We start from the raw sequence: 12,584 nt of genomic DNA, 5'->3' as shown, positions 1-12,584 counted from the left end.
AGCATTTGTTTCCCATCCTTAATTGGCCTTGAACCAAGTGGCTTGTTAGTCCATTTCAGAGAGCAGCTAGGGGTCAATCAGGTAGACCAGACCAGGTAAGGACAGGAGATCTCCTTCCCTAAAGGAAGGGCATTCGTGAAACAACAATCAACGACAGTTTCATGGACACCATTACTGAGACTAGCTTTATAATCCCAGATTTATTAATTGGATTTAAATTCCACGTGCAACTGTGGTGGGATTTGAACCCATGTCCCCAGAGTATTAGCCTGGATCACTAGCTCAGTGACACTACCACTATGCCACCATCTACCCAATGGTGCCACCAATGAAAGCTTTCAGTTATGTGCAAAGGCTGTGATTGTTCGTTCAAGGGGAAATTTATTGATGGTGTTCGGAGATATGAGGGGCTTTGGAAGAGTGTATAGAGTGAAACTGTTTCCAAAGGTAGGAGGATGGGTAATTAGAAGGCACAGATTTAAGATAAGTAGAATGAAAAGCCAGGGGGAGATGAGGAGAATTTTGTTTTATGCAGCGAGTTATGCTGATCTGGAATGCGTTGCCTGAAAGAGCAGTGGAAGCAGATTCAAAAGCAACTTTTAAGAGGTAATTGACAATACACTTGAAAAGAAAAGATTTGCAGGGTTAAGAGAAAGAGCCAGCATAATCATAATGGGGAGAATGGCCTCCTTCTGTGCTGTATTAGTTCACTGAAGCATCCCAAAGGTAGTGTGCACTCGATTAAACGAAGATCAGAATAAGAACAGTAGAGCCAGAGGGGACAGCCTGCACTCGATGGGGGAAATTCGAAATCTGCAGAAGCAATATTTCAGTGAGTCAATCTAAGGAACAAACTGCACCTGGGAAAATGGTGGAGACAAATAGTATTGATTCACTCAAATGCCAATGGGATAAGTTTCCTTCAGAAAATAACATTTTAGGATAGAGTATGTGTGTAATTTGAGACATGACATATAGTAAGTGTCGCATTCTTGTGATGAACAGGTAACTTATGGTTCCCAAAGCTCTATAGCACTAGGGTTTTCCTCACCTAATGTTTGGGTCTGTTGTAGACTCTTTGATGGAGGTAAATCACTGATTAGTCAATAACTCCATAAACATTGCATCATGTGACCACCAGGGTGGTAGAAAGTGAATTTGATGGAATCAGAATAATGGATGCTAGACTTTGTAAGTCCATCAATTTCTATATTCTCCCAACTGTCTTGCTTAATGCTGCAGCAAGCAGTTACTTTACACATGAGCACAGGGGTAGATGCACCAGAGCAATCAATAGCAAGTTTAAAAGAATATAAAAACTCGCTTTCATCCATAAGGAATTAGCAGTCTAAATCAATTGTGGCTTTGTTTGGTTCGTTCTGTCAAAGAGTAAATTGTGCAATTCTACAATGACTTTCAGTCAAGCTCTTGGTCATTGAAGGTAGCAATTCTTTTGATCAATAAATTTTCTCCATGCTGACCCTGGATCCCTGCTACTCTCTGAGTGCAAGCTGGATGTTACATTGTTACCTATTATTTACAGCACTGAAACAGGCTATTCAGCCCAACAGGTCCATGTTAGTATTTATGCTCTACAGGGGCCTCCTCCCTACTTCATCTCCCCCTAACATCAAGTCCTTCTATTCCTTTCTCCCTCATGTGCTTGTCTAGCTTTCCCTCATCTGTGCTCTTCACCTCATGTGGAATCATGCCTTGGGGTCTCAGTTGAGTGTTTTGAGTGGGACTGCAAGTCTGAGGGCCAGCCAGCTGAGAGATAATAATGTTGTGACTCCACAAGATAAGTTGTAAGTTTTTGTTGCTTTAAACCCACCCTTCCCTACTCGATCACCAGAAGCCACCTTCCCCCCACGAGGTCCCACAGTTAAAGTATTCCTTATTTTATTTTAGTTGGTCACCCTGCACAACATATGATAGACAAGCTCCATGATAATGGAGACAAAACCATAAACTGCAGAAAAAAATGACAGGCACCCCAATAGTAGATGAAATGCAAATGATGAGTTGGTACTTAATCTCTAAATAAATCTGACGTAAATTACTCTGCAGTGAAGTAAAATGACTATGTGAAGAATAATGGAAATTAAATTGGTGTATTGAAGTCTCAGGCGATTATTCTATTATTTTTACTTCTGTCTGCTCTGGGACTTCCAAATCTTTCTTTTCAAGTTCCTTGATGTATCGGGCTGAATTGTCATGAACCAACGGGAGCAGGAATGGAGGCAGGCAGGGGCGTAATTTCATGCTGCCGGCTGGTGTGCTGGCGCCATCCTGCCCCTGAGCCATTTTGGGGAAGGCCGGATGGGGGGGCAGGCGGAAAGACTATCTGCCCACAAGCAGTGTTAGCTTGATAGGGTAATTAAAAGAGCAATAGTCCTAGATCGGCTGCAATTTTCCAATCTGTGAGCCTCTCCCGATGTCTGGAGCACGGCAGCTGCCTGGGTCTGGCTTCCCAGTGGCAGACAGGAATCCAGGATGCCTTTGTGGCTCCCTCCTGCCTACCTGGTCACATCTATGGAGGGGCTCCCCTTCCACAATGCTGGCACAGTATCTGTGGCCATTTTTTACTTCAAATGGTTTAAAAGAGCAGACTGGGCACCTCAAGATGGAGGTGCCCTCTCTCTCCCTTATCTGCTACAGCAGGCTGCAGCTCCTTCAGTGATGATGAATCTCTTACTAGCCCTCCAGCTTCTAGAGCCCTCTTGATGTCATTAATTAGAGGCAGAACTGGTGTCAGGTGATTGGTCCCGATGCAATGCCAGGCTGGGACCTGCATTTGATCCCCTAGATCGAGATCCAGACCCAAAACAGAAAACCCTGTCCCTGCTGCCCTGAGAAGAAAATCAGGTGGGATTCCTGCTCCTGTTCACAACCTGCTGGATATGTAGTGAGCACAGGATCCAGCTTGACTGTGAGTAATTTCCATCCACACACCGCCCCCCCCCACCCCTTCACCCCCCACCCCCCCAACCCTCACCCCCCCCCGCCACCCACCAGCACCATCCCCATCCCCATTGCAGTAGACCATAAGACATAGGAGCAGAAATTAGGCCATTCGGCCCGTTGAGTCTGCTCCGCCATTCAATCATGGCTAATAAGTTTCTCAACCCCATTCTCTCGCCTTCTCCCCATAACCTTTGATCCCCTTACCAATCAAGAACCTATCTATCTCGGTCTTAAATACACTCAATGACCTGGCCTCCACAGCCTTCTGTGGCAATGAATTCCATAGATTCAACACTCTCTGGCTAAAGAAGTTTCTCCTCATCTCTGTAGCCTGTTGATAATCATCTTCGAGGCTGCCAAATGAAGAATGGACCCGTGTGTAAAATACCAGGAGGACACTGGAAGTCAGTGGAAATTTACAACATTTATACAGCACCTTTAACATGGTGAAACATCCCCCCCGAGGTGCCACACAAGAGTGTTATCAAACAAAGTTTGACAACAAGCTGCATGGTAACCAAAAGCTTTTTCAAAGAGCTAGGTCTTAAGAAGCAAGTTAATAGTGAAGAGAGAGTGATGGAGAGGATAGACGAAGAATCCTAGACTTTAGGGCTTTGGCAGCTGAAGGAATGGCCACCAAAAGTGAGCTGCTGGAAATTGGCAATGTGCACAGGCCAGAATTAGAGCAGGGCAGATATTTCCAGGATTGTAGGACTGAAGGAAGTTACAGGAATAGTCAGGAATTTGAGCTCAAGAATGAGAATTTTAAATTCAACGAGTTATTAGGCTGGGAACCAATGTAGCCAGCAAGCACAGGGGTGAATGGGATTTGGTGCTTTTCCCTAGTCAGTGCCTACAGGAGAGGAGGAGTGGTTACCATTGTGCTCCATGTAATATAGAGGGTGTGATCGGAGTATCAGTGTAATCTGGAACTGTGCCACATCCTCAAGCCATTCCTAACCTCCCTGGAAGCATAGAAACAGGTAATTATACAAATAATGATGTGTATAAATGTCCTTTTGTCTGTGCTCTCTGTATTTACAGATATAAACATGGCTGGGGAACCCAAACCATACCGACCCAAGGCAGGACAGAAGAGACCCATCAGTGCTTTGTATGGGTGAGTACAGCATGGCATACAAACACTGCCACCTAACAGTGTGTCAACACAAGCTTGTTCACAGCCTATCCCAAGAGTGATGCTGTTGTCCTTATCATCAGAATTAGGTTTCTGGTGGCAACCCAACACCCTATGCTAACCATTAGCATAGCAAATTGATTTATTGTTACTGTAGCAACCAGTTGAGGAGATTTGTTGGGGGGGGGGGGAAGAGAAAATATGATTTAAACAAACAAAGAGAAGTAAGAAAAATGACATCCGTTCTTAGGCTCTGTGCTACTGGGAGATAATTTATGAACTGCAATTAGTTTCTAAATTGCTTTGTCTGGTGGAGTACTCTCCGCGTGCAGCCAGCACATGAAAGCATTCATTTAAAAGAGAAAGGATCAGCATGTTTGCCTTTATCTGCGTTTACCACCTTCTCACTTGAAGCAGGAACCTGCAGTCCTCAAAGCCTGTTTGTTCTGTTGGTACAATGCACTGAAGCTTGTTTATTATCATGTTCTAATCTTTGTATTTAAAACAAAAATTACAATTCAAAAAAATAACAGCAGCTTATCATCCACTGCCTGTTTATATTCTCCAATTGGCACGCTCATTAATGGGCTTGTAACAAGCTGAGAATTTTTTGCTGCATGCGTACATGACACAGAGCCATAGATCTTAGGGTTGAGGGGCTTCAATTATGTGGAGAGACTAGGGAAAGTGGTGTTGTTCCACTTAGAGCAGGGAAGGTTACGGGTAGATTTAATACAGGTGTTCCAAATCATGAAGGGTTTTGAAGAGTAAATAAGGAGAAACATATTCTACTAGTAGGGAGATCAATCAGCAGAGGTTATCACAAACTTAAGGTAACAGAGGGGGGAATGAAGAGAATTATTTTTTTTTACCACAGTCAGTTTTTAAGATCTGGCACAACCTGAAAGGGCAGTGAAAGCAGATTCAATAATCACTTCAAAGGGAGTGGGATAAATTGTTAATGGGGGAAATGTTGTAGGGCTCTGGGAAAGAGCAGGAGAGTATAACTAATTAGATAGCTCTTTCAAAGAGCTGGCACAGGCACAATGGGTCAAATGCCCTCCTGTGTTGTATTATTCTATGATTTTGTTTTTCATGTAGATCAAATAAATGAGCAAACTTGACTTTTTTTCCCTCTCTGTGGGGTGCAGATCCCACAGGAAACTGGCACCCACTGTTACTTGGTCCAATTGATTATTGGTCAGCCTCTTAAGCATCCCCCATTTTAACCGCTCCACCATTGGTAGCCGTGCCTTCAACTGACAGAGGCGCTAAGTTTTGGAATTCCTGGTCAATATATCAGAGCACCATATCCCATATGAGCAAACATTTCCAAGTTTGGCCCTTACCTTCTATGCATAATGCCTCTAAAAATATCGCATGATCCTCGATTGTGGCACAAACTGTATAGGGTTGAAATTGTCACTGTGGATTCAACATCAATGTGCACTGGGCATAACCATCAGGCCTCCCCTACAGCAAAAGACACCACAGTGACACCATTAGCCAAATCTCCAGTGTTTCTGCAAGTAACAGTGTGCTTGTGACTTCTTGTCTATATCTTACTTGAACTGTGAAAGATATTCTGGAGTGGAATTATAGACGACCTCCTTCCAGACTTGGGTTGTGGCTGGAGCACCATTTTGAGTTGTGCAAGACTGGAGTTGAAGTACTGATGGCGTGGGATTTTCAATCAGGGGTAGGGAGCTGGAAAAGTCCCACATTGCATGCTTTAGGTACACCCGCAGGGATTTTGAAAGCTGCAGCCAATAGAGCCAGCAAACGGTCTCACTGTCCAATCAGAGCCAGTGATTGGACTTCTGTCCTTGGAGGGCCAATGGGAAGCCCTCCAGTGTTAATGTATGTTGATCATATTATTAGGATACATAGGTGAAGCACATTAATTAATTAAGCACTTTGAACACATATAAATAGGGGACTTGCCTCCCCCTGCCTGAAGATCATCAGGCCCCCCACCCACTGTCCATTTAACATTGGAGACACCCACCTGGACTTTCTCATTTCCCTCCTGTGCCTCCCTGTCCTTTATTCCTCTCCTCTCCTGTGTAAAAGGGGGGGAGGTTATTTCTACCTCTCTTCCCCCCTCCCCTCCCTAGGGAGAACTTTATATATTTAAAAAATATATAAATAGGGGACACCGGCAGGCACTGTGGAGGCTGCAGTGCTTCATTGGCTCCCAAAACCATGTTTTGATTTAATTTGGTGAGATGCTGTGAAATTTTATTCCTTTGTTACTGTGTCCCTTAGGGGCTATCAATTGGTTTAATTGATTTTTTAATTGGTTATTTGGTTAATTAGGTAAATTGGTATTCAAAAGAGTATAAATAGGGAACAGCTGGGACACTAGGGGTGAAAGGAGAGCTATGAGACGGAACAAAATCAATAGCCTCTCTCAGTAAAGAAACATTCTATGTCTTGGCTTTTACTTCACCAACCAGCTTGGATTCTGTTAACAGCAGGCACTCAATGATTGGCAGTCCTGCTGGCCTAGGTGGGAGCTGCTGATGTGAAGTCAGCAAGGGACAAGCAAAGATAAGTTTTTCTCACTGCAAAAAAATTCATAGCTACCTGGCTTTGATCCTGGAGGAGCATCCCAGTGGCCTGGGGTGGGGGGGAGAGGTGGTTCACTCATGTGATCCACCCTCACTTTCCACCTGCAAATGCTCATGTTTGCCTGGACATGATCCAGCTAATGTGGGCTGAAAGTCCCAGCCAGTGTGGGAGTGTGGCCCAAATGGGCCCATTAATTGAAAATAGCCTCCCTCAAGTTTCTGCCCACTGGCAAGCGGTGGACAGCCAATTTGACTCTGCAACCCTCATTGAAAATGGCTCAGGGTCAGGATCGTGGCAGCAAACTGGTATGGAGGCTGGCGGCACCAAATTACAACCCTTCTACCTCTGACCCAGGCTCTGCACTAATTTGAAACTCTGGCCTTGGTTACAAGTCAGTCACTAAATGTGGTGTGATCAACTTGAGATGATGAAATATAGAACATCACTCAAGAAGCATGTAGTATGCTTGTTGGCTTAAGTGAGGTTTTTCCTATAGGTTGTTTGCACTATGTGGCCTTGTGGTGATGCTGACCATTGGCCATTATATCATCATGTGTTTCAAGGAAGATTTTATGCTTCTTTCATCCACCCTCACCATCTCTTCAAAATTTTCCTCAATTACCTCAGTAGGCGGACTGAATGAGAATGAAATCACTTGTAGGTATTGGGCTGTATTTTTGGCCTGTGCTGCTGCATATGATTTTCTCAGCTGGGGAACAGTCTATGCAATTATATTTAGCTTCAGTATCTTGTAGGTTTGGCAGAGGGACATCAGCCACAACTGCAGGTCCTGTTCATTATCCAGTGATTCCAATGGATGTGGATTTGTGGGGATTCCTGGTAAGAGCAAGATAGGGCTTGCTAGTGACTCCCTCCATTACCAAATTGCCTTCCATCACTTGCCATCTAAGTTCACACAAAGAATGATTATGGGATGGGGATTAGCACTCTGGGAAATCTACCCAAAGCCTCCAGCCCTTTCTGATTTTTGTCTTCTAAATCTGATCTCTTGTGCATCCCCAACTTCCTTCATTCCACCCTTGGCGGCCATGCCTTCAGTTGCCTAGGCCCTAAACTGGAATTTCCTCTATAAACCTCTCCACTTCTTTATCTTTCTCTCACTTCCTTTAAGTTGCTATAATTAGGAAGTCTGATCCAGTATGCCTGATGCAGCTACTCGAACTCTGCAACTGCTTATTAGAAATCTAGCTTCCCCACGCACAGCAATTCTGATTAAGCTTTATCAACTGCCCACCTTGTAAAGTAAGATTGCCTATGGCATAATCCCAGTGTCAAATTCTGTCTGAAAGTGCTCCTGTGAGGTGCCTTAGAATGTTTATATTTTTTATACCCATATATAATGTACATAGTATGAAAGTCATTGTTGTATTATTCACATGACCTTGTTATTAGCTGAGAAATGGATGTGAACATTAAATTTCAATTATCTATGGGGTGCCTGATCTCAAAGATGTCAAAATCAAACCGTTCTGTTATGATGACCTCCATTTTAGTTTTGGCAAATTTCTCCCCTCCTCTCTCCTCCTGAAGGCACTCACTGCTCACTGGGGTGTAGTTCAGACCCTGGCTGTATTCAGCTGCCTGAGTAGAGATCAGTGATCAAATCTGGGCCTTTCCTTTTATTCAGTCCCTTGTCGTCTTGGTCTCCTGAACTACTGGAGGAGCTGAGAACCTGTGTCTCACTCAGATGGTGGAATTGCCTGTCGTCTTAATTACCATTGGTTGTTCGTTGACCAGTGTGATTTTCATTATGAATAAATAACTCATTTGCATTTTGTATGTCCTTCAACAGCTTTTAGAGACTTGTAACTAAGAAAGGCATATGGAGCCTGTTTGTCCTCAGCATCCATCTTAGACTCTGGATAGTTGACTGCTGTTTCCTCTGTCTTATGTACTGGCTTCTGTTCTGTAACTGGCATCCAATTTGTGGACTGTTTACCCTTCATATATGGCACTTGACACAAGATATTATGAATCGTAGAGTGCACAGAATGCCTGCCATTGTACTAAATGCACATAGATTGCTAGCTATTGCTCAATGTGAACTGTAGAACACATTGATAGACCAAGGCAAGCTCAACGCCAATGAAGCTCGATGCAACACCAAATCTATTTGATACTCTTCTCGTTATTTGTTGCTGATGGAGATTTGACAAACTATTTTCAGGCTAATCTACAGGTGATCTTTTATTCTTTCCCACTCCATTGTCCAGCCCCACCCCCCCAGTCCCATGAGGGTACCCTGTGGTTATTCAGCAATGTCCAAGTCCACATATGGCAGGTTTCTATGCTCCCCACCCAGCAGGTTTGAAAGCAGGGGGCTGGTAAAATCTAGCAGGTGGCCTTCCTGCTGCCTACCTGCCTGTCCCTGACCTGTTGGGGGTGGGGGAGGCAAGGCGAGGCAGGGAGGGCTGTCAGGTGGCCCACCAACTCAAGCCTATTGAGGCCCTTGAGCAGCCTATTAATGGCCACTTAAGGGCTTCATTCCATGGCGGGGGGACGCCCATTCCAGCTGCAGGGGCTGATGTTGGCAAGTGGGGGGGAGTGGGAAAGGCTCCTTTGCGGATCTCCTGGGCCCATTGGAGGCAACCACCACCCCCCCACCCCCCCCGCCCTTCCTGCCAAGGTCATAGTTCCCACCCTCTTCCTCCACCCCCTCAAGATCATATTTCACGCTCCCCACCACCCCCCCCCACCCCCTCCCAACCATCGACAGTCCCTCAAACCTGGCTCTGCACCTTCCGCATCGTTGCTGGCCTGGACTTACTTCTGAGTCAGGACTGGCTATAGTCCCAGCAGCAGCCACCGCTCCCACCTGGCACTGCCAGGACTATGGCACTTCCAGCCATCCGATTGGCTGGCAGCTCTCGAAGTCAGGACTTCCTCCCGAGATAGTTGCCTTAAGGCAATTAACACTGCTGCCAGTGTTAAACACCTGTAGGACAACCATCAGGCTTGTGGGTGGGCTCACCATCGACCTTTTAGTCGAAGGCGATGGGGACTGCGGCAGCCCGTAAAATCCAGCCCTTGTGTTTGTTGCCAGCAAGGTTTCCAACTCTGCTGGAACATATTCCTCAATGTGTCATCACATGAATTCCAGCCTCCAGCTGCTGTGCCCCCACACCTTTGCCTTTGATAGCCCAATATATCCACATTCCAGATGTGCCCCACTTCCCCCACACCCACCAAAAGGTAAAAAGAATCCCTATTATTTGATTGGATGATACTTGACTCTTGATTCTTGCCTTTCTTCATGCATCAAATAGCTTTATAACTAATAATCAGAAATGTGGAAGGAACTTTCTTTCTAATTGGCCCAAATATATTATTTTCCCTGAGTTGCTTGCAGTGTTCTAATGTTTTAGGTTATTTCTGGAAAATCCAGGGCAATGCTGGAGGGTGGAGTCTAATTGTCTCTGACCTACCATCACCCACACTTTTCAGTAGGAGGTTCTGGTGTTCTAACCCAAGATTGCCCTAGCAATGAGCAGCAAAGGCTTGATTGTCATATTGTTGCAGCAGGGGTCAACTTGCTTCAGAATGACTCTGGATCTACTGGGGCTTTCTGGTCTGTAGCCCACATGTGACCCTTGCCCTCAGGTGGCCCATATTTGACCTTGATTTTGAACTGATTTAAATATTTCTTTTCTGTAAAAGAACCATGACTTGGACTTTCTCATGTGAATTTTTATACACTTGAGAAATCACAGAATATAATGAAATGAATTGAAAATCCCTCAGCTATTGATTTTTATATATATTTTTTTGTAAGCCTTTTTAAAACCAATTTCCGTGTCTTTAATCCCAGGGCTGCACTGGTTTTGAATTCATTATTTTCATCTCAACTTTGATACTCGCAGTAGTGTGCTTTTCTGATAATATTTTACAAATCTCTTGTGGCTTTATTGTAGGGATTGGTGTTCCCCACACAAGAGATTTCTCTGTCTATCTCCTTTACTGTAGCTCTGTTCTTATCGGTGTGTTGAAGGAATTTGTTTTCTCTCTGGGGGCTTGTAACTTCAGTTATTCTCTTAATATCAGTCAAAGCAGGGCTAATCAAAAATCCCTCAGGCTGTTGAAAAAAAAATGAAACGCAATTTCCTCTGACTGCCTGGAGGTCGGGGGAAGAAGAGGAAACTAGATATGAGGCTCTCAGAGATTGGGAACATTCATTTCATGACTGAAAATATTAAGCAAGGAAATATTGCATGGCCTTGGGTCTGTGCAACTCAAAGAGGAGCAGGTTGGGGATGAGCAGGGCTCTGTTTTGAGAGATGTGATCATTATCATTTAATTATCAGCATCTGTCCAGATGCTGCTGCTCACCTGAATGATGAAAACCTTGTTCAAAGGCAGCTGAATCAACACCGAGGGTGTTTGCCCTTCCTTGGTAGGAGCTATAGTTGCCAATTCTGGCTAGGCATATTCCTGGAGATTTAATCACGAGCTTTCAACCCTCCTCCCCAGCCGCTTCATCCCATCAAACAGTTATTTTCCCAATCTCCAATATTTTTGAAACAAATAAACCAAAATGGTCAAGGAAATGTGAAAAAGACACGATTTTTTAATGCCCCTTTGATTTTTCTCCTAACTTTCTTGCAGCAGGGATCAGGAGATTAAAGTTTAATCCCTCAAGGCTTGCAGGTCAGTCCTGGAGTGATGGTGACCCCACTGTTGGCACAAACCACTGTTTTATGTGAAATTCCTCCGAGACCATGACATGACCCAGCTCTTTTATTGGGCAGCCATGTGGGCAGCTACTGCCTTCAGGAGAGGAGATGAGAAGTTCACACTGCTATTATGCGCAGCTTTGAATGGAGCTGTCATTCCAGAGGGTGATGTTCAGATTAATGGCTGAATGCAGTTAGGAAATAGTTGTGGTGGTGGAGGGAGGGTCCTCTGGGTGTGGAGAGAAACTGTCGATCGCTCGCCGCTGCGCGGCTCCAGTTGATCAGTGAATGCTATTGCTGAAACCCTGGAATAGTTTGAGATCCAGGCCAGTATTGCTAGCTATTGGACATAGACTGGCATGGCAGGTAACTGTGTGAATTCCTGCCCCTGCTGTCCTGAAGATGCTGACTCATACTGGCGCATGGTTCCATGGACACTAACAGGTCTCCAGAGTTTCAGGGGCCTTCATATTTGAGTCTGGCTCCTGAATTGACCCAACTGAGTTGCAGTCCATTACCATGCCTTAGAATCTCCAGGTCAAGCTTCTAAAAAGAAAAGTAGAGTTTTTTTACAGAATATGTACTGTCTCCCTAGAAGGATATATCCTGCTCACCGAAGTCCAGAGAACCTAGATTAGTTTGGCAAACAGTGAGGCTTAGATTGAAACAATGTTCCCTGTAAGCTGTGGGCGTGCAGGGCCATGCAACAGTCCAGAACTTAGCACACAAGAAACAAATAGGCCCTACATAAGAAGCGGTCTCATTAAGATGTCTGCATGTGCAATCTAACTGAATGGAGTTAGGGAATGGAGCTGTGGTGGTGGGGAGAGGGTCCTGAGGCCGTGGAGAGAAACTGTCGCGATCACAGTTGCACAGTTTCCCAGTGCACAGAACATCACGTTGCCCACTGCTGATTTAGTTAGGACCACATTACCCTTGCAGAGCTATCTGGATCCAATTGGGAGAAATATCAATTCCCATGAACTTGTGGATACTTCCGGATCCGGTTGGTCAATCCTAAACTGTCTCCAGAGGACCTGGTTGCTTCACAAATGGGACCATGCACAGACATTTGGCTTGGTTTCAATCTTCCACTGTCAGCTCTGTTCAACTGGAGTTAACTTATTACCAGAGAGATCCCACTTGCTGCTACCCCAAGTGTTGGCTATTGGACAACTGCCATAGATAGGGGGAGTGGCAGATGTCAGGAGTAGCAC

The 12,584-nt window shown here is 44.8% G+C and overlaps 1 protein-coding gene across 1 annotated transcript in view; it reads left to right on the top strand.

Moving 5' to 3' along the window:
* Nucleotides 1–12,584, top strand: part of LOC121280217 (RNA-binding Raly-like protein) — an 883,916-nt gene that overhangs the window by 563,999 nt on the left and 307,333 nt on the right. The window contains exon 2 of the mRNA XM_041191974.1: nucleotides 4,009–4,084. Within this exon, the coding sequence (XP_041047908.1) occupies nucleotides 4,009–4,084 (76 nt within the window). The remainder of the gene's footprint in view (nucleotides 1–4,008; nucleotides 4,085–12,584) is intronic.

This window comes from Carcharodon carcharias, chromosome 7 (assembly GCF_017639515.1).
Source record: "Carcharodon carcharias isolate sCarCar2 chromosome 7, sCarCar2.pri, whole genome shotgun sequence".
Taxonomy (NCBI): Eukaryota; Metazoa; Chordata; class Chondrichthyes; order Lamniformes; family Lamnidae; genus Carcharodon; species Carcharodon carcharias.
This window is presented reverse-complemented; position numbering and strand designations above follow the sequence as displayed.